The 26,674-nt window shown below is 37.1% G+C and overlaps 1 protein-coding gene across 1 annotated transcript; it reads right to left on the bottom strand.

Annotated features, from left to right (window-relative positions):
• Positions 1-802: 802 nt before the first annotated feature.
• On the bottom strand, positions 803-21,940 carry HAL (histidine ammonia-lyase). Its single transcript, XM_087723333.1, has 20 exons — positions 21,612-21,940; positions 20,555-20,615; positions 20,307-20,343; positions 19,504-19,578; positions 19,349-19,421; positions 18,186-18,252; positions 17,946-17,983; positions 17,731-17,856; positions 16,647-16,786; positions 15,433-15,480; positions 14,259-14,406; positions 10,325-10,420; positions 9,096-9,154; positions 7,737-7,817; positions 6,827-6,892; positions 6,551-6,716; positions 5,112-5,246; positions 2,304-2,412; positions 2,123-2,192; positions 803-1,297 (listed from the first exon to the last, which is right to left on the bottom strand). Exons 1-20 carry the CDS (start codon positions 21,856-21,858, stop codon positions 1,139-1,141), a joined length of 2,001 nt encoding a protein of 666 aa, XP_087579459.1. The 5' UTR covers positions 21,859-21,940; the 3' UTR covers positions 803-1,138.
• Positions 21,941-26,674: the final 4,734 nt, after the last annotated feature.

Raw genomic sequence — 26,674 nt, 5'->3', positions numbered from 1 at the left:
ATTAACAGATTTCCCAATCATCAATTAACACAACCGACTCTTAAATTCCACTGTGTATGCTGAGACTAGATGAGGAGACAGGATGGACAGACAGCTTCAGCCACATGTCAGAAATATTGTGCTTTGTTTTAGAAATCCCCGAATCTCTTTCAACACAACCAGAGAATGTGATAAGCTAGAACCTATAGCAGCATCAATGAGCTACAGAAAGTGCTTACATTCAGATTACTTCTTTACTCGATTAGTGTTACTGCTGCTACTTCTCTCTTCAAGTCATGTCACTCTAGCAGCACAAAACAAAATCAGCCATGGAGGGAAAAAACACAATGACTGGATAGAAAGCAACATGCTTGCAGAATGTAGGCAAATTTCAAATCGTCCACAGCATCATAAGAGTCATCACCAAAATATCACATTTAGGCTTGTATAGGAAAAGATGGGAAATAGTGCTTCCACATTAGATTAGAAAAATCCAAAGCTTGCCTTAGCTCTGTTAACTAGGAATAGGAGGAAGCCTATCTCATGCAAAGAAGCTCATCAACAGCTGTTTGTTTGTTTAACAAACCTTTATTTTCAGATTGGAGGTAAGAGGATATGAAGAAGGATATAGTTTTATAAACTTTTAAGATGTGGCTTATAGCCTTCAAGCTTGGCATTACTACCAAATTGTAGTTTACTATACTTCTACAATATTTCATTGCTTCTGCATATTATGCACAGTTCTAGTGCTGGATTAATTTGGTATAAAGTGTGAATTTAGTATTCGTTTCTGAAAAGATTTAAGAATTAATTTCTGTAAAAATTGTAACATTAAATTTATTTATTGTAATATACTGGAACAGTGTATTCATATTAATTTTGGCTTAACATTGATTTTTATTAACTTTGCCATGAAATGTAATTTCTGCACAGGATTACATTCCAGCCCCCTCTCCATTTATTTTGTAATAAATTAAATCTATATATTCTCTTTTTCAATTTGTGAAATAGCAAAATTATTTCAACAACGTTTTTATCAGTATTTTTGGTTTTGGAAATAACACCCTTCTCCCAATACCCTTTAGAATAAACAACAGAAAATTTACGACACGTACAACAATCTAGCATATGAAATACTGAGATTCAGTTCTGACAGTTTTCACAGTTCATCCTGTTCTTCAGAATCACTGGGGTGATAGTGGTGACAAGAAGCACTTTTACAGGCTGATAGAGAAAATGCAGTTGGGGAAATGGGTCTGGATTCTGGAATATGCTCCCTTCTGTATTTCTCAATGTATGGTTCAGCTACTTCCCAAACCTAGATGTAGAAAATATAAAAGTGAGTTAGAAGAAAAAGCAAAGTCTGATCCTGAAACTCAGCAAGATATTGGAACACATGTCAAAATAACTAATAAACAGGAGACACACTAAAATTAGGAACAGGCAACTAATGCCCTATAGGTCTTTTGCCCTACAGATGTCTGCTGCTGGCTATAAAGCTAAGGCTTATGGGGTCTGAAGTTCAGACTGCATTTAGAAGGCATGTTTTTAGAAGGCAAGGTTTTTTTATTCATTCATTTGTTCGTTCGTTATGATTTTATTAGCGTAACTGATTGAAGCCAGTTTGCCCACATCACCAAGACACGATAAAAAATCTTCCCAATTTTTTATTTTTTATTCTGAAATTCTGCTTACTACCCTCTTTACTAACAAGGGAAGATATCCTACCTTTTCTTCCGCATTTAACAGATCCTAGTTTGAATATTTGTTTTTATTGGCTTGCTAATTATTTTCTTAGAATTATTTATGGTTTGATTTTGTTTTGTTTGTTTCCTGACATTAATTAGTTGACCTGGGAAACTTTTGACAATAGAAAACAGGTAATATATTTGAAATAAATATGTTATTATCTTTTCACAGTCGCTGCTACAACCCTGATTTAACCTTGCTTCTACTGACTGGGAATTCTGAGAGTTATAGTCCTAACACATCTGAAGAGTATCATTAAATATTTAACATTTCATTGTTAAATATTTAAATATTTTGCATAGAACAGTGAATACTAAATCTTGTAAGGAATTATGAACAATTGCTAAGTATACAAAGTTATATGCATTGGTGTGTATGCATAACAACAACTTACCTTCTGATCCACAAGCAATCGCTGAGTTGCTTCGATATCTGGGGCCATAAAACGATCTTTCATCCAAGGCCTGAAAAAAGTCAAACAAAAATCCTAAATTTAGTCCTGTTAGTATGGTTCTGTTAATATTTGCCCAATGTTCCCAAAAACTATAATCCCTGGGAATCGTTGTTTGATATACCTGACAACAGACCGCACAAGGTCATAGACTTTCTCCAATGGGGTTGTAGTCCTGAGTGGGCGTAGAAACTCAATGCCCTGACATGCTGCAAGCAGTTCTATAGCTAGCACTAGTGAACACAAGCAATAGGAAAATGCTTGGTTAGCTGAAAGAGTTCAAGATGTAACACTCAACATTTGACGTCACAGGACCCAGTTGGCACTTTAAGGATGTGACTGAGAATGGAGTTCTGAAGAAATTTTAGAAATGTTTTGTCATTTGCCAATAAGTGCAAGAGGTTGATCTATAGGTTAAATATCAAGGTAAAAGTAAAAGTCAAATTAGGACAGTTTATTTATTAGGCCAATTCAAGACCACAAATTAACATGCATTGTACAAACATTAGGCAAAACTATAAACAACAAATAAACAACAAGGGCAAGCACCATAGCCATAATATTGACAAATGATGTAATCATGAAACCAAATCTTTGTTATGGTCATAAACCACATACAATGATTTAATAATATCCAATGCCATTAAGAATATATCTGCACCAAGCTATTCAAATGGAAAAATAAGATACCTACAGAATAATAATAATAATAATAATAAAAGGGTAGGGCAACTTTTTCACTTGAACTCCTCTAGCCTCTAATGAAGTATATTATGACAATCTGTCTAAGATCAGCAACTAAAAACATATTTTTGATTTGATATTTACAGACTTAAACTTTATACATTAGCGCTGTGGCACCAATTATAGAGAAGATGAGAGAAGGCCAGCTCCACTGGTATGGACATGTCCTGAGAGCAGCACCTTTTACCATTGCCAAGACTGCCTATCAAATAGAAGTCAATGGCTGGCAACTTCACGGGCGTCCAAAACAGAGATGGCAAGACACCATCAACGAAGATGTAGAAGCTGCAGGCCTATGCCCTGGAGATGAAGCTGACCGGGCAAAGTGGTGTTCAATGATACGAAAAGAGACCCCTGAACTTGTGGCAATATGCGAAGGAGAAGAAGAAGAGGAGGAGGAAGCAGCTGTCTGAAGGAGCCTAAATATGCCCCTCAGAATAGTTCTGTATTTTAAAAAGTCTTGCTGTGTCACTTAGATGCTAAGCTTTTCCATCTCTCCTCAAGCTCATTAGAGATGTTAAAGAATTTAGCCACAAATGTTGCTGGAAACAAAGGCTAATTTTTAATTCCAGCAGATTCATGGCAAAATGGATGCCAGCATGAACAAAGTCACACTGATATTCATCTTCCAAACCTGACTCACTGTTGAAAATGTATGAAGTTATCAGGAATCTTTGCTTTTTCTTTAGCTTTTCTTTGTAGCACACAGTCCACACAGTCACAGCAGCTGTGGGTTCACCTCAGGGACGGTGTCTCTTTTGTAGTATTTTCTGAAGCAGCTCTAAGAAGAGCCTGCTATAGATATGTGGGACTATGATAGGCAGGTCTTTGACTGGTGTTTGTACATATAGATGTACATCAGGGGTGCATTCCTGCCAGTTCTAACCTCTTCTATAGAAGAGGTTCCACAAATCTACCGTGCCCTTTACAACCGATTCCAGCTCCCTCCCCCCGCCTGTCTGAACCACGCTTGCCCCACCCACCGCTCACTGATTGGCTGGCTCACCAATTGCCCCACCTCTAAGAGTCCTATCTAAACCTTAAAGTCTTAAAGCTGTCAAGTTTGAACATCCCTGGTTGTTTTTTCCTAGTTAGGGGTGCAAGCGTCTTGTAACTTGACAGCTTTAAGACTTGCACACTTCAATGCCAGAGTTCCTGAGCCAACATGACTGGAGGAGGAATTCTGGGAGTTGAAGTCCATAAGTCTTAAAACTGTCAAGTTTGAAAACCCCTGGGTTTTTTTTCTAAAGGGTTAGAGGTGCAAGGGTCTTGTAACTTGACAACTTTAAGACTTGCGTGCTTCAAATGCCAGAGTTTCTGAGCCAACATTTTGGTTGCTAAGCAAGAGCGTTGTTAAGTGAGTTTCACCACATTTACAAGTTGGCCATGCCCACCCAGTCACATGACTGCCAAGCCATTCCCACCCAGTCACATGGCCGGCAAGCCACTCCCACAAAGCCGGCCACACCTACAGAAGAGGTTCTAAAAAAATTTGAAACCCACCACTGATGTACATGCATGAAGTGCTACATATATCATAAAAATAACAATTAAAAGAAGTTAAAACTAAAAAGTAAAGGATCAAGATGGGAAGAAAATGTAAGTGTCAAATAAATGCAATTTTATCAGACAATATTTGCTACCACACTCTTGTAGCAGCAAGGCAAAATTTGGCTATATTATGAGTAAGGGTGATCTTATGATCTGCTAAAAAATAGGAGACACACAAGTGATATTGTGAAAAGAAAAGAAAAAGGCCAAGAACCAGATAGTCTTACACATTTTCAAAGGAAGTAAATTCCCTGTATATTTCAAAAAGACCAATCAATTTGTGTCTGAATCAGAGATGGGTTGCTCCCAGTTCGGCCTGGATTGGGTGAACCTGTATTGGCAGTGGTGGGAGGCTGCATGCGCAGAAGCATTGCGTGCACGCAAGCACGAGCAAACCGGTAGCACTGAGATTTGCAACCCACCTCTGGTCTGGATAGTTGATTAAAAACAAGCCCTGTAAAGCAAGGAACAAGAGGAATCAAACCGATTTACCCATTCCTATCTCTAACTGTGCCACTGCTTGTCTTGGAATTCTGCTTTTGTTCAGCCTCATAGGAATCTAACACACAAATGTACCTCGTGAAGCCTTGCCGTGATGCCCTGTGTGTCTTCCTAAGAGGCTGCTACTTAGCTTTACCTTGTTCCACATGCTCAATGACTTTAAGCGCTTTTCTTGCAGCCCATCCTCCCATGGATACATGGTCCTCTGTCGCAGCACTGGTTGAAAGGGAGTCCACAGAAGAAGGGTGGCACAAAGCTTTGTTCTCTGAAACTGAAAAAGTCCAGAAGAAATAAAAGCAAATAATAAAGGGGACAATGTCCCAATGTAAAGAACAGTCAGTCATGAAAGTTCTTTGTAATAATAGTACTGTATCAAAAACTTTGGGCACTGGTAAAATTCTACATTTTAATGTATCCTGAAGTGAACAGAAGCCAACACTAAGATCTGCCTTGGTAGAATTTGGTATTTGGAGTTTGGTATCTTTCTTCATTAAAACTGAATGCCTACTTAACTATTTACATGTAACTGTTTACAGATTCAAAATCAAAATAAAATAAAATATGGCAGGTACAGAAATTTGAAAATGGTTTCAGTTACAATATTTTGCTATAGTTCCTTTGGTAGAAATAATGGCTTCCAAATGTTTCCTGTAGCTACCTAAAAATCTTTCGATTTCTGCTTTCAGAATGTTTTAAATCTCTTCTTTTCAGAACTCTTCTAGCTAATTGCCAGATCTCCCTGCATGCACTATATGCTTGAATTCTCCATACAGATTTCAATAATGTTCAAGTTCGGATACTGTGCAGGCCTTCCATAAATTTTGTCTCAGTGGTGGGATTCAACAATTTTTACTACCGGTTCTGTGGGCGTGGCTTGGTGGAGGTGACATTGCTTCATGGCTTGGTGGGCATGGCAGGGGAAGGATACTGCAAAATCCCCATTCTCTCCCAGTCTGCTGGGACTTAGGAGGCAGAGAATAGATGGGGGCAGTGTTGGTCAGAGGTGGTATTTACTGGTTCTCTGAACTACTGAACTACCAATTCCAGAACTGGTCAGAAATTGCTGAATTCCACCTCTGCTTTGTATCTTTTTTTCTTTGCTATGACAGTTGCCATAGTTGATCCGAAGGTAAACTTCAGATTGTTGTCTTGATGAAATAGCCCAACTGTGGTAGGATATTAGCTTCTATGATATTTCTATATAACTGAGTGTATTTTCCCCTCTACCTACCTAATATTTCCTAGACTCATGAAGGCTGAAATGAAGACACAGTACTATAATATTATGCATATATATCTAGGAATAAGCCTACGAGCCAGACTATTATTTATCCTAAGAAGATAATGCATATATAGAATTGTGCTATCGATGTACAGAAGTATTGGCATAGTGCCAGATTGTAATTGATAGTCCTAGATGCAACGAGTTATGCATAAGAGAGAAATTGTAAAAAAAAAAATGTATGCACTACAGTACTATGATAAAACAGACAGGATGTACTGTTATCAATACTCCCAATTTCAGGTGAGCATATTTTCCCAAGTCCTCAAATGCCTGTGAGCCTAAGTACTCACCCAAGGCAGCTGCTGTGCAATGTGCAATCATGAAGCCAGAATTTAGACCTCCTTCTGTAACCAAAAATGGGGGCAATTCACTGAGTGATGGGTTACAGAGCCGTTCAATTCTCCTTTCACTAATTGCAGCAAGTTCATGGACACCAATTGCAAGGTAGTCTAAAGCCTGCAAGTTAAATAGTTTTAGAGATAGGAATTTTAGCCCTCTTCCTGCCCTGCCCCCCCAATTCCAATATTAGCAAATACATGTTAGAGAAAGACATTTTAGACACCTACCTTGGCTGGATATTCACCATGGAAATTTCCTCCAGAAATTGTCTCCTTTCGGTCAGCAAAAACCATCTTTACCAAAAAAATTAAGAATTAACATGACAAATTTAAAAATGACTGCTTTGATCAGCCTAAACTCCACATTTTTAATCTATTAATTTGTTTACTTATTTCATGATACAGGTGGGACTTAGCAAATCGTTTTTAAAGTGATTTGAGTGGGAGGTAAGCATATATCCCTTTGATGCATAGAAAATATAGATAAAATTAATAGGCTTGAACGTTTTTGCACAAATATGAAGTAGAAGATCAGTTGTTAAATATAGTAAGAGAGCTATAATAATGGAACTAAAAATGAAGGAGCATAAATGGAATATTTAGTAAATGGTTCAGTTCTGAGCAAGGAGTCAGACCAGGGTACATGATGTTACCTTAAATGTTTAATGTATTAATGTAGAAAGATAGTGGATACTATGTAGCTTCTTGTTAGGAATAAATCATCTATCTATCTATCTATCTATCTATCTATCTATCTATCTATCTATCTATCTATCTATCTATCTATCTATCTATCTATCTATCTATCTTAGGGATGTCAAACTCATGACCAATGGGCCAATGCATCACGTGCTGGCCATGCCCACCCCCATTTTAGCAAAGAGTGGAAAGTCATGATATGTCACTGATGACAATGTGATGCCGCAAGTGTGACACCCATGATCTATATCTATCTATTATCTATCTTTCTCTCTGTCTATCATCTATCATCATGCAATTTAATCTAATCTAACCTAACCCAACCCAGTCTAATAATATATCTTCTGTCATCTATCTGTCTCACAACCCAAGTTCACTTCTTGTAATAGAACTCCTAAAGAGGAAAAAACCAATTTATTTTAAAAAGAAATAAGGATACAGGATTGTCTGTTGCACTGTTGATCTCTGTGGTAATTATGTTCTTTACAAAGGCAATTGTGTCATTCACAACACCATGAACCTATAAGAAAAAGATAGATGTTAGCTATTTTTTGGTAAACCATTATTCATTTTAGAGCTAACCTTCTCAACTTGTCACCATCTGTATGTGTTGAACTATAACTTTCTACATTCTCAGCCAATAGAAGCAGAGGCTTCAGTTTTGAAAGTCTGTTAAAACAAGTCCACCCTTTCCATCTTTACTGATGAAACAGAACATTAATGTCTCAGATTTTATAGGTAATAGAAAGTATGCAACTTATATTTACAGCATACTTTACAGGATTTAAGTCAAATTGATGTTAGGTTGGATCACAAGTGTGGGTGGAACATATGCAATTAAGGAAAGGTATATATTGTATTGACTCAATAAAAAATAAACAAAGCCTGCAAAATATATCTGTGTAGGTTTCCTATGCAATATGCTACATGTATTTAATAAGTTTAACTATAACTATAGTGCATGCAGCAATGGTTAATTTGTTGTAAATGATCTATTTACAGATCACAATTTTTCACTATTGTTAAATTATTGTCTAGAATTATTCAACTAATTGATGAGTTTTTTATTCTTTGAAATAATAGTTCCATATAGATTCTACTTCTGCAACAAATATAATCTCTGATTGGAAAACATTTTTTTTGTACAGTATAATCACTTTGAAATCAATCTCAGCTCCTGGTGACTTTGATAAAGATGTCCATAAAATGTTGGCAGCAATACAATGTTTTATTACTATCTTCTTCCTGGCTGCTTTTTGCAAGTACTAGAGCCCTGATACTCAGGATAGGACCTATGTACTATGTTATATCTAATCAGAATTACCCTTGAAGTTAAGACAAGATTGGCTAGATACTATAACTTGCTCAGACTGAATATTTAGAGGCTCACATGCTGAAGTAAGTCTCTTTCAAGTAAAGATTGAGTGAAATTTTCCTGAGAACAATTTGATAATGATCTGTTGTCTTCTTCACCTAAGAAGTTATTTTCTGAAATTATCCTGCATATCCTGGGATTTCCTGTTGATTTCCAATCCATATGCTTGCCTGTCTAACCCTGTTTAATTTTTCGGACTTCAGTTAAAGTTGACAGAGTGCTGCCACTTAGCAGCAAGCAGGTGGTACTACTTATTAACAAGTGCCATTTTAAGTACAATTGTTGAAATTAAAATTTTTTGTTAATGCCATTAGTTTTACTTATGAATTTCATTTGCTTATAAAACTAACTTTGGTTAACTTGGAAAATATATTAAGATCCTGACTACATACTGTTTATCTGAAGGAATTTCTGAAGCTTTACCTGAGGGCAACAACGTAATGTGTATGCATCTTGCACTCTATCACAAAATCTATGCGATTCTGTAAAAAAAAACAGAGCAAATAATGTTTGTTTTAGAAGACCTGCATTGCTATTTTGGTGAAATTTTCACAATGCTGTACATCTTCAGGCTGATGTTTTCAGCTTAAAGCATGGTCGGAGCTGCCGTCTTTCTATAAATCTTGGTGTGTGTGTGTGGAGTGCTGGCTTTGTTTCAGTAAGTGGATTGATTGGCTTTGTGGATGTATCATGATTGGTAGATTGGTGCTGATTAGTGTTGGCTGTGTGTCCATTGTTGTTTTGTATTGTAATGGTCTAGGTGGTGGGTGGGGCTTGTTTGTTGATTTGAAACCAGCCCTAGTCAACAAACGAGCCCCACCCACCACCCAGGCCGTTACAACACAAAACAACAGTGGACACACAGCCAGCACCAACCAGCACCAATCTACCGATCATGATACATCCACACAGCCAATCAATCCACTTACTGAAACAAAGCCAGCACTCCATATACCCCCACCAAGTTTTATAGAAAGACGGCAGCTCCGACCATGCTTTAAGCTGAAAACATCAGCCTGAAGATGGTGAATGAGACCTCGCCGAAACATTGCCAAGACAATCTCAATCTTACATGGGAAAAGACCCGAATACAACAAGACCAGCATATATAAATAAAATGTCTGTGTGTGTGTGTGTGTGTGTGTGTGTGTGTGTGTGTGTGTGTTCCAGTATAACTCTGGAACGCCTCAAGCAATTACAACCAAACTTGGTAAACAAATGACTTACTCTCTGGAAAAAAAATACTGTGTGGGTAAGACACCCCTAACACCCCTTGGAATGTGTGTTCTGTTAAGATACTTCCTGTTGTGCCTTAAAATGGCTTCTACTGTACTGCCGTAAAATGGATTCTACTGTACAGAGCAGTGGAGTTGCCATTGTAATGTCTTCACAGTACTCCACAAGGGGGCTCCCTCTGGTAAGGGGGAAAATCCAACATGAGAAATTATGTTTGGTCCAGCCATTTCCCACCTTTAAATAAATACTTGAGCAATGCCGGTAGTATTCTATATGTGTGATTTTTCTTTTTTACAAATAGTAGTCATGACTCAAAATATTTTAAATTAAGCTGGAATGTCATTTTCAGTTTTTTTAAAAAAAGATTGCACTAATTGGATAAATGAAGTATATATCAACTGCCAATGATTACTCACCTGCTATTTCAGAAGGATGATGATCAGAATCTAAAAGGGACCTGAATCGAAAAGCTACCTCAATCTGCCCTTGATGTGGTCGCAGTGCATGAATATCTGATTTAAAGTAAGGATAAAGAGTTAAAATATTTTCAGAAAATAAATAAGGGAGGATTGAAATTTGACCAACTTGACTTATGGGCACCTTTGAAAATTGAGAAAGGCCTCTCAGGGCTTTTCCCAGGACCCGAGGCACTTCTTTCTTTGTTTAACAACCCATGGATTCATTTAATGACTGCATGAGGGAGAGCAGGGTTGGGGGGTAGTCATAAGGCAATCATGTGGGCACTTTCTTTAGTGGCTGTCATGTCTTCTGACCATAATGGGTAGCCTCCATTATGGTTGTGAGCCAAGAACTACCTATATAGCAAGAATGTCAATGGACCTGAAGTTATGACTTTAGTGGATTTGTATAGATAAGGAATGTCAAAACAACATTTTTGGAAACATTATAAGCACAATGCATCTTTAAAACACATGTTTATACAATGCTCCATACTCACCAAGTTTTGGGAGAAAGTAATGGATTATATTAAGATGATTGTATGACAAAAGCTTAAAATTCTGAGAGGTTAATATTTCTTGAACTAAATGAGATGTGAAACTGAAATTCTCTGTGCCCTTACTGCTGCAACATTGGAAAGATAAATTTATGACCTCTTCCACTCAATGGATTGAAGACTTCATATACATACGAATATATACATACGAATATATACATACGAATATATACATACGAATATATACATACATACGTACGTACATACATACATACATATAATGATATAATGATATATAATACAAAAGTTTACAGGTAGTCCTTGATTTACAATCATTTGTTTAGTCACTGTTGTGTAATTGTGAATTATCTTGAAAGTCTGTGGGAGAGGAAAGACTTTGCTGGAGAGGAATTTACTGTAAATTAAATAAAAGGGTTTAGTGGGACGAGGACTCGGCTTCTTGCTGTTGGGGATGCCCAGGTCAGAACGGTCACGACGGTACTGAAAAGAGTGATTTACGACTATTTTTCACACTTAACGAGAGTTGCAGCATCCTGAGGATCACTTGATCAAAATTTGGATGCTTGGCAACTGGCATGCATTTATCCCAAATGCAGTACCCTGGGGTCATGTGATTACCTCTTCCAACCTTCTGACAAGCAAATTCAATGGGGAAACTAGATTCACTTAACAACTGTGCTATAATTTAACAACTGCAGTGATTCACTTAACAGCTGTGGCAAGAGAGGTCATAAAATGGGGCAAAAGTCACTTAACAAATGTCTTGTTTAACAATAGAAATTTGGGGGTCCATTGTGGACATAAATCAAGGACTACCTGTAATTTGCTTTTGTCATATTGTTTCACTTTTTCATTATAGCACTTTTTATTATTTTTTGAATCTCATTGACTATGTATTCCCCTCCGCAATTATTTTTCTATTTATTCTTTTCTTTTTTGTTATTAATTTAAAAAGCAATAAATAAACAAAAAAGCAATAAGGATAAAGAGGTAACACTTTCCCTTTACTTGTGAAAACAAATTCTTCTTTTGTAGTTTTGTATAAACTTAAGATTATATGGAAAGTGCAGTGCAGGAAAAAATAATTTAAAGTTGTAATCAAAATCTAGCAGTGTAGTATAAAACATTTGGTGCTCATTCATTCAGTGTATTCCTATTCCATTCGATGAATGGGACCTATAAATAAAATGGTGTAATTATGGAATGTTTTTGTTTGGGATCCAAACATTATTCCTTTTTTTTTTTTTAATGATTATTTACTTCCATGTTACTTTCATTCTCCACTCACAGCAATCAACTAATATCTAGGCCCAGGAACATAATGCATAGAACCTAACCTATTCTAGTTGAATTGTTTGGTTTTCCAAAGAACTGTTTCTGTTAAAGCAGTGGTATAAAATTCACTTCGTCACATCATTGTCATATGACATATCACAACTTTTCCCCCTTCACTAAACTGGGTGTGGGTGTGGCCAGTGCAAGACACATCTGGCCCGCAGGCCATGAGTTTGACACCCCTGTGTTAAAGTATTTTTCTGAATATTTTCATGCTTCTGCAAAGTTTTGGATTATTTTTAAGTTACTGGTCCTTTCTTGTCATATGTGATAATGCTAGTTTGGCTGCCATAATGAGAATTAGTATTGTTGAAAATATATGCCACAAATTTGCAAACTAATGCATATGTTTTGTATAAAATCTGTAATATTGTTGTCCATTGTTTGGTGGCAAGCTCATGTGACTTATAGGTGTGACAAGAATATTTATATCCTCGTCACACTTTTACAATGCCTTGGTAAGGCCACTCTTGGAATACTGCATTCAGTTTTGGTTGCCACGATGTAGAAAAGATGTAGAGACTCTAGAAAGAGTGCAGAGAAGAGCAACAAAGATGATTAGGGAACTGGAGACTAAAACATATGAAGAACGGTTGCAGGAACTGGGTATGTCTAGTTTAATGAAAAGAAGAACTAGGGGAGACATGATAGCAGTGTTCCAATATCTCAGGGGTTGCCACAAAGAAGAGGGAGTCAAACTATTCTCCAAGGCATCTGAGGGTAGAACAAGAAGCAATGGGTGGAAACTAATCAAGGAGAGAAGCAACTTAGAACTGAAGAGAAATTTCCTGACAGTTAGAACAATTAATCAATCCCGTTCTTTTTTGTTTCATAAAGCTTTAGGCACTGTAATGTCTACCCTGCCATATCTAGATCATCATCAGACATAAAGCAATTTTTAAAAAGAGAGGGAACTTCTATAAGCTCAAAATGTTTTCACTAAAATGATTTTAGATTTTGTTCCTCAAAATACACTTCCTTTTTATTTCATGGACGTCTGGCTCTTTCCCCCAATACAAGTCAAAATAGTCTGGTGGTTAGCTATAAAACCTCAAATAATGCAAGAAAAACAGAAAGTTTTCCTGCCTAAAATAAGGAAGTCTGCACACTGTCTCCAAAATTTGACTACTGTTGCTTAAACTGCCACTTTGAAGGGACATTTCAGTAGCAGAACCAGATATGGGTTGCTCCTGGTTCGGCCAAAGTGGTAGTGGAATTCAGGTCTGGGTCGCAGAACCGGCAGCGACCCATGCCTGCCATGTCACAGACCCAATTCACTCAAAGCCGCTGGGCTACTACCATTTTGGTTTTTAGTGACTGCACGTATGCAGTTCACTGTAAATTGTTCTGCGCATGCACGAAAAACATCGCCTTGCAAACCAGTAGTAAAACCGGCAGCAACCCACCCCTGATTCAGCATTCAGTTTTGGTTGCCACGATGTAGAAAAGATGTGGAGACTCTAGAAAGAGTGCAGAGAAGAGCAATAAAGATGATTAGGGGACTGGAGGCTAAAACATATGAGGAACGGTTGCAGGAACTGGGTATGTCTAGTTTAATGAAAAGAAGGACTAGGGGAGACATGATAGCAGTGTTCCAATATTTCAGGGGTTGCCACAAAGAAGAGGGAGTCAAACTATTCTCCAAGGCATCTGAGGCTAGAACAGGAAGCAATGAGTGGAAACTAATCAAGGAGAGAAGCAACTTAGAACTGAAGAGAAATTTCTTGACAGAACAATTAATCAGTGGAACAGCTTGCCTCTAGAAGTTGTGAATGCCCCAACACTGGAAGTCTTTAAGAAGATGTTGAATAGCCATTTGTCTGAAACAGTATAGGGTTTCCTGCCTAGGCTGTGGGTTGGACTAGAAGACCTCCAAGGTCCCTTCCAACTCTGCTATTGTATTGTATTGAGAAGTATGTTTTAGAATTACTGAGGGATTTTCTGGCATATGTCTCTGAATAACGAACATATGGAAAATAATAAACAAGCAAATTACCACAGAAGGTAATTAGTCTATACTATGCTTTAAAAATACCAACCTGTATCAAAGGCTTTTGTTGTGCCCTTGAGAACTTCCAGTGTGAGGGCAGCCACAATGTCCGCTTGTCTAGCAATCGCATTGGCCCTTTCAACTGCTTCGCATCCCAGAGAAGTTATCATTTGTGTTCCATTGATAAGAGCCAGACCCTTCAAAAAAACACACACACCCTAAGGGTTATATTCAGTGAGTCTTACCGTTCAAAAACATGAGTTGCCCTTCCTATATTTTCCTGGCTCAAACAACACAAAATGTTTCCTCTTGTGCTTCAGCCAAAAGCAATCTCAGGAAACAGCCTGGGTGGGGAAAGAAGCTACTTCCGTCACTCCAACATTTGTTGACTTAGAAATTACTTTTCTGGCAGTCATATCTCATGGTTGGCTACAATTTACTTTCCTAGCAGTCCTGTCAATCTATAAAACTCTGTGAAGACACAAAGCTTCAGTCTGAATCTCTTGAGTGTTTCACAGATAGTCAATTTAAGGTCTCTTTTCTGTAAGTGTCTATGCAGAGAAGCAGCAAATGCAAAACACTCAAATATATTCCATTCAACTATATAAGGAAAAGAATATGTAAAAGAAACTTATGTTGATCTTGGGCAAAGGAAGGTATGAATGAACTATAAAGGGGGGGAAAGATTGGACAGTCCTAAAATAGAAGGGAAGTGGGAGAAAGAAACTGTTTCTCTATGCCCAACTCAATATTATATATATATATATATATATATATATATATATATATATATATATATATATATATATATATATATATATATATATATATATATATATATACATACATACATACATACATACATACATACATACATACATACATACATACCAGTGGTGGGTTACAGGCGGTATGCCCAAGTACGGGTGTACCGGAGCCTGCCTGGAGCACCGGGTACCGTTCCGGTACAGTGCTCTGGAGGGCCCACCCACCCGCCCGTGCTCCTTACTGTGTTTTAAAGTTGTCTGTGCTTCCGCGCACGTGCATGGCACATACAGAACCTGCGCGATGTTCCGCTGAGCAGCTGGAGCATCACGGAGGCTTGCAGACACGTCATTTGAAGCTACAAAGCATGTGCACACCCTGCGTGCGCATGTATACAATATATATATTATCTGCCAATTGAAACTGTGGTATTGGGAAACCATAATGCATTTTATTACCTCCTTTGGCTTCAAAGTAATTGGTTTGAGTCCATGAGCTTCCAGCACCTATAAGGCAATACCAAGTATACTTATTAAGTGAGAAAAACTTTTCAAATGAATTGAAGTTCTTAGTATTCTACATCTAAATATTTTGAAATACCAAGAAGCTATGCAGTCTAAAACATGAGGAAATGGCCTTAACTTTGCAGTCCGTGTAAACAAGTGAAGCAAGATGCAGGCAACACACAAAGCCACACAAACCCTCTGGTCCGTGGAAAAATCTCTCTCCACAGAACCAGTCCCTGGTGCTGAAAAGGTTGGGGCCTCTGTTTTAAAGGCTACAAATATATTATGTTAGAATATATGAAGATGATAGCCAGTATGATATAATTATTAAAGGCACAAAGCTAAAAATCAAAAGATAAGAGTCTTAGGCATGGAGCCAGCTGGATAATTTTGGCTAATCATTTGCTCTCAAGCCGCTTCTGAAAAACTAAGAAAGCTGATTTATCCAGGCGGGTGCTAAGAGTCAAAATGGACTTGGAAGTACAGAAGAGTTCAAATACTTACTTGATTTTCTGTCCTAGGAACAACCTTCCCACAGACTGTGGACAATAATGGTTACTGTTGTTGTTGTATTTTAAATGTTGTATTGTCTTATTTATTCCCCTTCCCCTTTTATTGTAAGCCGCCCGGAGTCCTTCGGGAATGGGCAGCATACAAAACCAATAAACTCAACTCAACTAAACTTAATTAAAATCTAACACAAAAGATGGAAGATTCAGGCTGACAAAAATCTTTCTTAAAAACTAGGAGTCAAAATTGATTCATCTTCATGGCCATCCCATAGGCATTCATGAAAGCAACAGAAAATGTAGGAAGCATTGAAAATGGCCCTCCAGATGTTATGAATTTAAAACCATTTGTGTCACTTTACCTCCAGCCTGCTTGTTGCAGTGTCTTGCTTGATAGTGAGACCTGAGGTCATGAAGTCTTACCTGTGGTCTGTTGGTGTAGTAAAGATATTCCCCAAATATATCCTTTGGATTTTTTCCTTAGAAGCAACATACTTGCCTTTGTTTTTTAAAAGAAGGAATAGAACCAGGATATCATTTTTTTTAAACATTCTATGACATTACTGTAAAAGTTTGAAAATAACCTTCTTCCCTTTTAATGGTCCCTCCCATCACCCTGTGTACCATTTACAATTCATTAGAAAGTATCTCTCTTACATATTTTGCATCAGCCCATCCACTCTTTGGGGACCACATCTTTCCTTCGCCAATGAGTCCCAAGGCAAGATGGGAAAGAGGCGCTAAGTCTCCACTGGCCCCAACAGTCCCTTGCTCTGGAATGAAAGGCAGGCAGGATGCTAAGGAGGAAAATTGTTTTGATTAGAGTTTCTCTTTGTGATACAGTATTTTGTCGCCTCATCTTTAGTGGAGCACTTTAATGATAGTTCCCATTGAGCAGGAAGGCAAACCAAAATCACCCTGTTGCCTTTCAGCAGGGACCATAGAATCAGCTTTCTCTATTCACTACCACTATCCTAGGTTACAGAGGCGTCTACTATACATGGTGAAATAAGTCAAGATGGGAACACAAATTTTAAAAACAACACATGGAACTTTAATCATAGCCACCATCTCAACTTTTTAAATCTTGCTGTGGAATCAACCCCACCCAAATTCCCCAAAGCACCTCAAGTGCTATTATTTCCTGTCTTCCCCACAATCCATCAGTAAACCCAATAAAGAGTTGTTACTTGGGTGAGAGGAAAGTGTTAGCCTGCATTTTTCAGGTGGCAGATGGAAAGGACGGAAGGTTTTTGTGTTTTTAAAGTGTGCTGAAAATGAGGTTCTTGACAGAGTCATAATGACTGAATATATAATAATTGCTATTATTATATTTCCTTTCAGCAAAAGATATTAAATGCCACTAAAAGTCATGATGATCTTGCCTGGATGGGAAATAAAACTTCTGCTAGAAAACAGACAAGCTCCAAGAAACAAACAATTGAACCCTGTGTTCCATGTATTCTCTACTTGAAAGATGTGGCTACCACTATGTCAGAGCATTACAGGATATAAATAATATTGATGTTGACAAACATGATTCAACTCTAGCATTCTATTGTTTTATTCAAAGTGTAATCCACTAATTGAAAGGCAGAGAAGAGAGAAAGATCGTCTTCCCTTTTTCATAGAAGATTCTTTGCTTGTTAGTAGGAACTTTACTTCCTTCCAAAGGATAACAATTGTATTTGAAATACTGAAGTCTGGAAAAAAAATATCAGGAAAACACTTATCGTGTTACCATTAAATGCTTCAATGACTTGCTGAAGAGTTTCTAATGAAAGTCCACTATATCCTTTGGCTAAGACATTTATCCTCAGAGCTAAGAGCATACGGCATCTCTCTGGAATCAAAGGCTTCCCAACCCCTGAAATGAAAATGTTCATTTCAAGATTATCAGGATGAAAATTACTGTAAAAATGATTATGAAATAATTAGAAATGAATCCTCCATTACCTGCAGAATGTGACCGGACTAAGTTCACTTGCAGCTCCCTCAGAGAGAAAAGAGCAGAAAATAGTCAGTTCAAACTACATTATGAAATTAAATTTAATGCAAAAAAGTTTAAAAAATTAAAACTATGGAAATTATTTCACTACATTAAAAATAGCTTTGGCTCAGGCTGATCATTTAGAAATTGTCTATATTTTTACAGTTTGCTTTTACAGAGTTTAGAAAGAAATAAAAGTGACGTACTGTAGCTTACTGTTTGGAATAACAGTCCGTGCAAACTTCCCAAAGCCTGTTGTGATTCCGTAGACAACTGGAAGAAACAGATACTTTATATTTATTACTATTTTGTTTCAAGAAAGAGACTTAGATGGTTATGTTTACTGCCATCACTGTTCAGGTAGGCCTGCATAGCAGGGGTGGGTTGCTGCCGGCGTTATTGCCGATTCACAACCCACTTGCAATGTGTGTGTGCTGTGTGCACATGTGTGTGGAAGCGCTGTGCAATGTAAATTGTTCTTCGCACATGTGCAAATCAATTTAACAGTGCACATGTGCAGTCACTAAAATCTAAAATGGTGGCTGCCAAGGGGCAGTGAGGGAATCAGTTTTGGGGCGTGACAGGTCTGGGTTGCTGCTGGTTCTGCGACCCACGCTGAATTCCACTACCAGTTTGATCAAACCAGGCTGAACCAGCAGCAACCCACCTCTGCTATATAGGGTTCTGTAATCCAGGACCATTTCAAAGTACCACTTAGAAAATGGTTTGTGATAGAGGCAGCAATAAAGAAGCAGGTGGTGTGAATGCTGGGGTCACTACAATCATTGTTCATTGCAGCAACCTTCTTGCTTTCTTCCTCTCAAAATGCTTCATAACCAGGGCAGTCTCCTTGGGCATGTGCATATTTACCTGCTGCAGCCCCTTTGGCTGCAGTCCTGAATGATGTGGCACACATAATAGTACATCTGAGAAGATGAAGTAACGGGTGAAACATTGTCTTCATGCTACTTTTCATACAAGTGGGTTATTGTATTGATGGTCATGACAGCTCCTTTCCCACGTTCTATCTTTCATTCTATCCCAATGATTGCAACATAGCTGATTGGTCTTAATACCTTTTTATTATTTTATATTAAAATATGTTTTCCCATTTTCTACAGAAAGTGGTTTTTATTCCTAACTGAGCGTATCTGGCATTAGGGCAGCAGATGCAAACTCAGTTCTATTTCTATTATCATAATGCCATGATTTGGGTGTGTAACAGGCACATTTTGCTTGTTTCAGAACAAGATTGGCTAAGGGATTTTGTTTGCTCTCAAGTTCTAGGGGTACAAAGTAAGAAGCAGAAGAAGAGAAATATTGGTCTGAGCTCCCAGAAAATCATTTTATAAAATGAAAGCAATGGTACCTCTTTGTTCACTTATAATAGTTTCAATAACACCTCTGGATTTTTGGACTCTAATTTCAGCTTCAGGAGTAAGCTGGGGAAAAAAAGTTCTTACTTAGTTTGTGTTTTAATTATGGGTAAAGGGCAAAAATATCAAAATCTCTCCAGATATTTACCTTGATTTTATACAACCCCTTTCCTAAATTGACCAAATCTTCTGTTGTCAAACTATTTCCATCTAAATAAAGATACTGAATGAAACAATTATGTTAGAGAGAATAACATGACATCAATAATGACAACCAACTGTAATTTGTGGGATTATTGTTAATGTTTGGGTACAATCAAAAGCATTGAAGTGGAACCATCAGAGTTTCCCTTTCATTTTGCTTCTTTTAATTTTTATATTGCTCTTCCTTCTGGAGAACCACACAACAGTTTATTAAAAAAAAAGAATAATCTTAAACTGAACCATTTTACTAGTAGGAACTATTTTAATGTAATTAAAAATGTTATATCCAAAAGGCAAGGTTTCAGACTATTAAACTCTTAGATTGCAATGCTTTGTTCCAGCATCTTTTTTTAGGACATGCAATCAGCCAATTTACTACACTTGAGAATATTAGGAATGTAGCTTCTTCTGTTAACTCAGAAGTAATTCCCACTGTGTTTGATAGACCAGAACCTAGACATGCACACAGAAGCATGCCATATTGTTAGGGTCGTGGTTTATTATTAGAGAACCAAGAACAGCATTCTAAAGCCTGCATATTTATCATCTAAAACGTATAAAAGAAGAAAAAAACCAAGATAGGGAGAGAACAGGAAACAAACACATTTGGATTTATATTCCAAATTATGGAACATATATATGGAGCAGACTTTAATTTCAGTTCCCACTAGTGTATGGTAATGATCACTCATTTGATCACATGATGAAGGCTGTGCTAGTTCTTCATAAGCCACCATTCTTCCATACCTGTTCCGGTTCTTTATATCTGTATCTGTATCTATATCTGAAATAACAACTAAGGAAAATAAACAAGGCAAGATGGTGGTTTACATTTAAGAATACTTTGGAGCATTTATTTTACTTTTGTTCATTTAAACTTCTTTTAGGCTACTGTTATCATCAAGAGAAAGGATATAATTATGCACTAAATGAAATCTTTTCAACCTAGGAATCTTTAAAAAAAAGATAAATCTGAGATATTTTTCAAAGGATACAAATAAACACCTTCTGGCTGAGATGGAATAAAATCTGAGGACATCATATCTCCTTGTATCACTGGAGGGAAAGGGAAATTAATCCCATGAATACATAGATTTTCTTCATTACCAAGTCCAGATAAATCATTCCTTGGTTACCTTTCTTTCATAAAAAATGTGCCCAGCACATTCAGAATCAAGCACACTAAATCCACTGGGAATTGTGTGGCATATACAGTAAATGTAAATCATTATCATTATCTTCATCATAGTCATTTTGTTGAATTATCCAAACCTTATTATGCCATTTCCCTTTGTCTCTTTATGATTTCTTTTTTCCTAATTCCCCTATTTATTTTAAAGATTTGTATGGCCATCTATCTTAGAGCACCATTCTGAGTAGGTTGCAACAACTAAATAAAAAAAAAACAGTAAAAAAAACCCCAGCCAATTCATAATCTCCCATCTCTGCCCCAGAAGAACCTGGGGGGAAATCAGCTCTCTATGCTATTTTAATAGCAATGACACATATACCACAATTTTGTCAGACATACGCTAAATATTTATTATTTGCACATACTTTTCCCATATAGGTGAGGATGGGCATTATGGAAATAGCAGTCGAATTTATATTGTTAACAATAAATGCAGAAGGCCAATGTGAAGCCTAGAAACCAAATCCCTGTATCAAAAACTGATTGTCAAAAGCTTGATAATGGATAGGGAGGAATGATAAAAGACAAACAGCACAGAGACAAAATCTGGGATGTTATGATGAATGTGAGATCAAAAACAGCAGCTTAGACCTAATATATTTTCTTTCAGTTCATGAATAAGGAAAATACATGGTTTGAATACCCTTTGTAAAAATGCTTTAAAGGTATTTGAAAATAACTGTGATTAAAATATCTTACATTTAAAGGTAAACATGTTGCTGGCATTGGCTTCTCTGGAGACCAGCTTATATTGTTTCCTACCATCTTTTCCCTTTTTGACCATTTCAGTTTATAAAATGTATCATTTCCCTTTGATGTACACAAGATATTTTCAGTCCTGTAATATGCAGTTTGCTTACCAACTTCCACAAACTCATTGTCCTCTAGGACTTCCTCCAAGGCATCATCATGGTCCAGCAATCCAAGTCCTTTGCAGCATCGTACGTAGAATGTTACTTCTTCCACTGAAGCAAACCCTCCATTGTCAGGCTTGTTTTTGATGTAACGCCTCAGAGCTTCTTTTCCCAGCCATCGCACTGTGCTTGTCCCACTTTGACAAGGGACAGTGAGCCATTCCCCTCGGACATGCACCGTGTACCTTGGCATACCTGTCTTCAGTTCAGGGCTCTCCTGTTACTAGAGAGCTTCAGTTTAAGGGTGAGCACCTCTCTGATCTACATTCCACAGCACAAGCCACCTGACTGGCTTCTACTGTCCCAATCAGAAGACTAAAAAGCCACCCACCCACCCAGAGGTTCCACTGCAAATAAATCAACATATGTACATAACCAAGTATCTAGATAAAAACACAGGAATGCAAGTCTTTGTAAATTAAATAAGCACAATAAAATAACCTCTTGCTATCCAAATTAGCTCTAAAGCCTGTTTTGTTTCATTTTTGTTCTTGAAAGAACTGCTTCCTAAACTCAAGTGATTCCAAACATTTGACTGAGATAATAATTATCTGAATTCAAACTTTTTCCTGGTGAATATGATTTTCCAGTAATTAAAACATCCCATGCAAGTTAAATTTATATATTCAAGAAAAGCACATATGCAAAACCCAAAAGTTATTTAGTTAAGAGTGCTTCCTTTTTTGTTGTGCAAAGAACCGTAAGTTTTAGTTCGTAGCATTTATCATTAAAAACAAATTGTGTTCAGAGTTGCTTTGAACTCCGATTGCACCAAATAGAGCAAACATTACTCAACTCACCCATATTTTTCTGTACTACAAAATGACATTCTTTTGGTCTGTTGATAAAAGGAAGCAATAATGTGAACTTCTGGCTTGATCTTCATCTCTTCTGTTCTTCTGTCAGGGATATATGAACCTTTAACCCTAATTGGAGTTGAGGAGCATCATCTCCTATCTAAGTACTTTATTTTTTTCTTTTTCTACATGTTGATCTTCAAATGAAATTGCAGAATCTTATGTTATGTTGGTAATAAAAATGTATGCATGCACAATCACAAGCCAATAGTTTTGTATGAATAAATTAGTCTGCCTTCCCAAATTCACTACCAAACTCTATTCTAAATGAAGCCATTCTGAAATGAGCTTAGAGTTAAGAGGATGTATTTCTTTCACTAAGTTGTAATTTTCTGTATGGGCACATTTTGAAAGAATATAAAAGATTACACTAATGACAAAATCAGTATTGATCATGAGGTAACTAGGGTAAAACAACAACCTTTAGACTTCAGCCCAAACATATGTATAGTAGACCTATTAGTATTAATCATTAATCCAAATGTGAATACACAACATTTAAGTAATATCTGTTACAGATTTCTCTGGTGTAAATATGGCTATGGAGAAATAGACTGAAATTTCACTATAGTAAACTACAATTCTTTGTGCATGCAATACAGTCTTATGGATTTATTTGGAAATGGCATGGAAGGGCTCTCTACTAATTTCCTTTTAGCTGTTTTTTCTAAAACATCTTTCTTCTCTCACTGCAGACAATAACACCCTTTTGGTCTAGCAAAAAAAATATATTCATCATATTGCTTAAAAAAAAAACCACTAATCACCTTCCATAAACAATATGGAGAAACGAAAAAGGATGACAGCTATAAATCTCCTAAAATTAAAATATGGTTGAAAAAATATTTTAAAATATTAGGGAATTGTGGCTGCATCTCAAGTATCACAATATATATATTGTCTCTCTCTCTGTGTGTATCTAGCCCTCTGCTAATCTGTTTAGGTTGAATAGAAATGATGACACATATAATCTGTCTCCTATCATTGCTATCCAACCTAAACCAGTGGTAGTCAACCTGGTACCTACTGCCCACTAGTGGGCGTTCCAGCTTTCATGGTGGGCGGTAAGGGTTTTGTCCGATACTGAAGCACTTTCCTTTTTTTAAATTTAATTGACTTTTTAAAAAAAATTCATAGCATTATTTAAAAACATTTTCATTAGGTTTTCATAAAATCGCCATTACTGTGGAACCGGTGGGTGGTTAGAAATTTTTACTACTAACAGAGATACAAAAGTGGGCGATAGGTATAAAAAGGTTGACTACCCCTGACCTAAAAGGACCTAGCAGAGGGCATGCTCTCAGTCCCTTTGTCAAAATCATGATATCTTGTTAGACCCTGCAGTGAGGGCTTTCTAGCAGTACAGGTAGTCTTCAACATACGACCACAATTGAGCCAAAAATTTCGGTTGATAAGTGAGACATTTGTTAAGTGAGTTTTGCCTCATTTTACGACCTCTCTTGCCACAGTTGTTAAGTGAATCAATGCAGTTGTTAAATTAGTAACAAGGCTGTTAATTGAATCTGGCTTCCGCATTGACTCTGCTTGTCAGAAGGTCACAAAGGACCCCAGGATACTGCAACCGTCAAAAATATGAACTAGTTGGGGAGGAGGAGCCTATGTCGCTATGAAATAGTCACTGATCTCGATGCTCCGAGATTACCGCCAATACTTTTTTCGCTGGGTGGTCCAATTGGACCTAAACCGTCCCATAAAGACGATGAACAGGAAGACTACGTTCTGCTGATCATAGGGCCATCGCAAAGTCCCTGATTGATGCAGGAGAAGGTCTCTCAGCTGGCGTTAAAAGCTCAGCCCCTAGGCTGCTGAAGTAGGGATGGCTCCAAAACGGAAGGAAACGGAAGAGAAAGTATTTACAGCTGGTGAGGAATTTTTACCCGTTTTAAAAGAGCCTGCCTGTAAAAAAACTTAAAGCTAATTTAAATCTAAGAATAAAAGAAATAAACAGCAGAATTAAGCTTTGGATGGTTTTGGTTGGTGTGTTATGTAGTCATCACTACATGTGTCTTTTACTCTTTCTTCTCTATTTCATGTAAGAATTTGACTTTTTTAAAAACTTGGAATATTAAAAGAGAATTGTAACAAAGAGAATTGCAACAATTGTAACAAGAAAGGGGGAGATAACTGCTACTCAAAGACTGGAAACTTGAGTATTGAAAACAAAATACTTTTACTTTCACTACTGATTATTCTGGTCTGAAACTTTAAAATCTCAGATTGTTTATAGAAAGTGATAAGAAGTAAAGCACCATTTGTTTACACAAATGTTCCTTTGAAGAGATCTCATGGTGAACCTAGATATAACCTTGTAAAAATCTTCCAAGTCAGAGCAGCAGTGTTTCTATAGCTGGAAACAATGGCTTATTTCCAACAACAGAATCTATCAGCTTGCAAGAGATAATATTTGCAATTAAAATTTGAAATTATCAAATACATTTGAGAAAATGTTTGAAAAATTAGAGTACCTAACAGAAAAATATGATGAAAAGGATGGAAATGCTTATCAAATGGGAAAAATAGAGGGTAGAGTCCCAAGCAATAAAGAGAAAAATGACTACATTCTACAAGAGAAAAATGACTACAATCTGCTGACATCTATGGTGAATAGTTTCTGTCTGTAAATGGAAAAAGGGGAATACGGAAAAGGGAACCAGATGGATGGGAACCCTACCCTAGATGGCTAGACATAGAAGAAGAAAAAATAACGAACTTATGGCTTTAAAGGGAGAAATTTTATTAGTAACACCATTGATAACAACACTGACAATTGAAGACAAGCTGATTAAGGAAAAAGAAGAAGGGCATTGAAATTACATGAGAGAATCAATAAACAAGGAGTTTATTTGTTTATTTTATTTATTATCAAAATTTATATGCCGCCCAATCCCGAAGGACTCTGGGCAGCTTACAAAAAAAAAGAGAGAGAGAGAAAAAAGAGAGAGAGAGAGAAAAGAGACAGTTTAAAATCACAACACCGCATACATTCATTTTAATCGGGGCTGGACCTCAACAATGAGGTCAACAGCCCCAGGCCTGCCGGAACAGCCAGGTTTTTACAGCTTTCCTGAAGGCCATGAGAGTGGGTATGGTCCGGATCTCTGGGGGTAGCTGAGTCGGAGCAGCCACAGAGAAGGCTCTTCTCTGGGGGCCCGCCAGCCGACACTGTCTGGCTGACGGCATCTGAAGGAGGCCCAATCTGTGGGATCTTACTGGCCGCTGGGAGGTATGTGGCAGTAGGCGGTCATGAAGGTACGCTGGCCCTAAGCCATGTAGGGCTTTAAAGGTAATAACCAACACCTTGAATTGCGTCCGGAGACCAATTGGTAGCCAGTGCAGCTCACGGAGGACAGGTGTAACGTGGGTGTACCTTGGTAGAGTTGCAAAGAAGAGTCCATACAAACTTGATTAAGGAGACGATTAGAGGACTGATGCCACAAATGGCAGAAGATATGAGACTGTTTCACTACTGGAAAGATACAGGCTGATAGATGAAAGTGTTTAACCTAAAACTATTGGAGTTAGTGAAATTTAGTGACAATAGATATGGTTAAATAAACAATTGAAAATGATAATAATGTATACATATGTATTGGTATAACAAGTAGTAATTGGATATTAATATTGAATGGCACCTATGAAAGGAAGATGAGAAATGATTCGGTTACATATAAAGATTAATAAAAAAAGAACTAAATTATGATAATGGATATAGTCAAACAAAGGAGAGATGATGATAACAATGTATATATATAGGTATGAGTACAACATGGGGAAATTGGATGCAAATTGTAAACAATTTGGAAAGGAAGATTAGAAACTTTTGTTACTAAATGTTATTGATCTTTAGCTAGAATAGGCCATAAGGAAGTGTTATTGGGATACTAGAAATAGCAAATGAGATGCCAATATGTGGTAATGTCTTGAGTTTTGGTATGTTTTATGATGGACGTTTAAACAATTATAGTCAAACGAGAATGGGGATAGGATGATGGTAATATGTACAAATATATTTGATTTAAAATACTAGAATTAATATGAATCATGGGTGACTGTGAAAGAAATGCACGAAAACCTTTTGTAACCAACTGATACACTTTCTACAGTATGTAAAGAAAGAGGATTTTTTGTATT

Source organism: Thamnophis sirtalis, unplaced genomic scaffold (genome assembly GCF_051295495.1).
Source record: "Thamnophis sirtalis isolate CommonGarterSnake01/CBP01778 unplaced genomic scaffold, rThaSir2_p1.2 scaffold_9, whole genome shotgun sequence".
Taxonomy (NCBI): Eukaryota; Metazoa; Chordata; class Lepidosauria; order Squamata; family Natricidae; genus Thamnophis; species Thamnophis sirtalis.
The sequence above is the reverse complement of the archived record's forward strand: the minus strand, read 5'-3'. Positions and strand labels throughout refer to the sequence as shown.

Coding starts and splice junctions, on each gene's coding strand:
- HAL (XM_087723333.1), bottom strand. CDS start 21,858: ATGCCAAGGTACACGGTGCATGTCCGAGGGGAATGGCTCACTGTCCCT. Junction 17,857..17,945: donor AGTCCGGTCACATTCTGCAG/GTAATGGAGGAT, acceptor TTTTCATTTCAG/GGGTTGGGAAGCCTTTGATT. Junction 7,818..9,095: donor CATTACGTTGTTGCCCTCAG/GTAAAGCTTCAG, acceptor TTTTTCTTATAG/GTTCATGGTGTTGTGAATGA.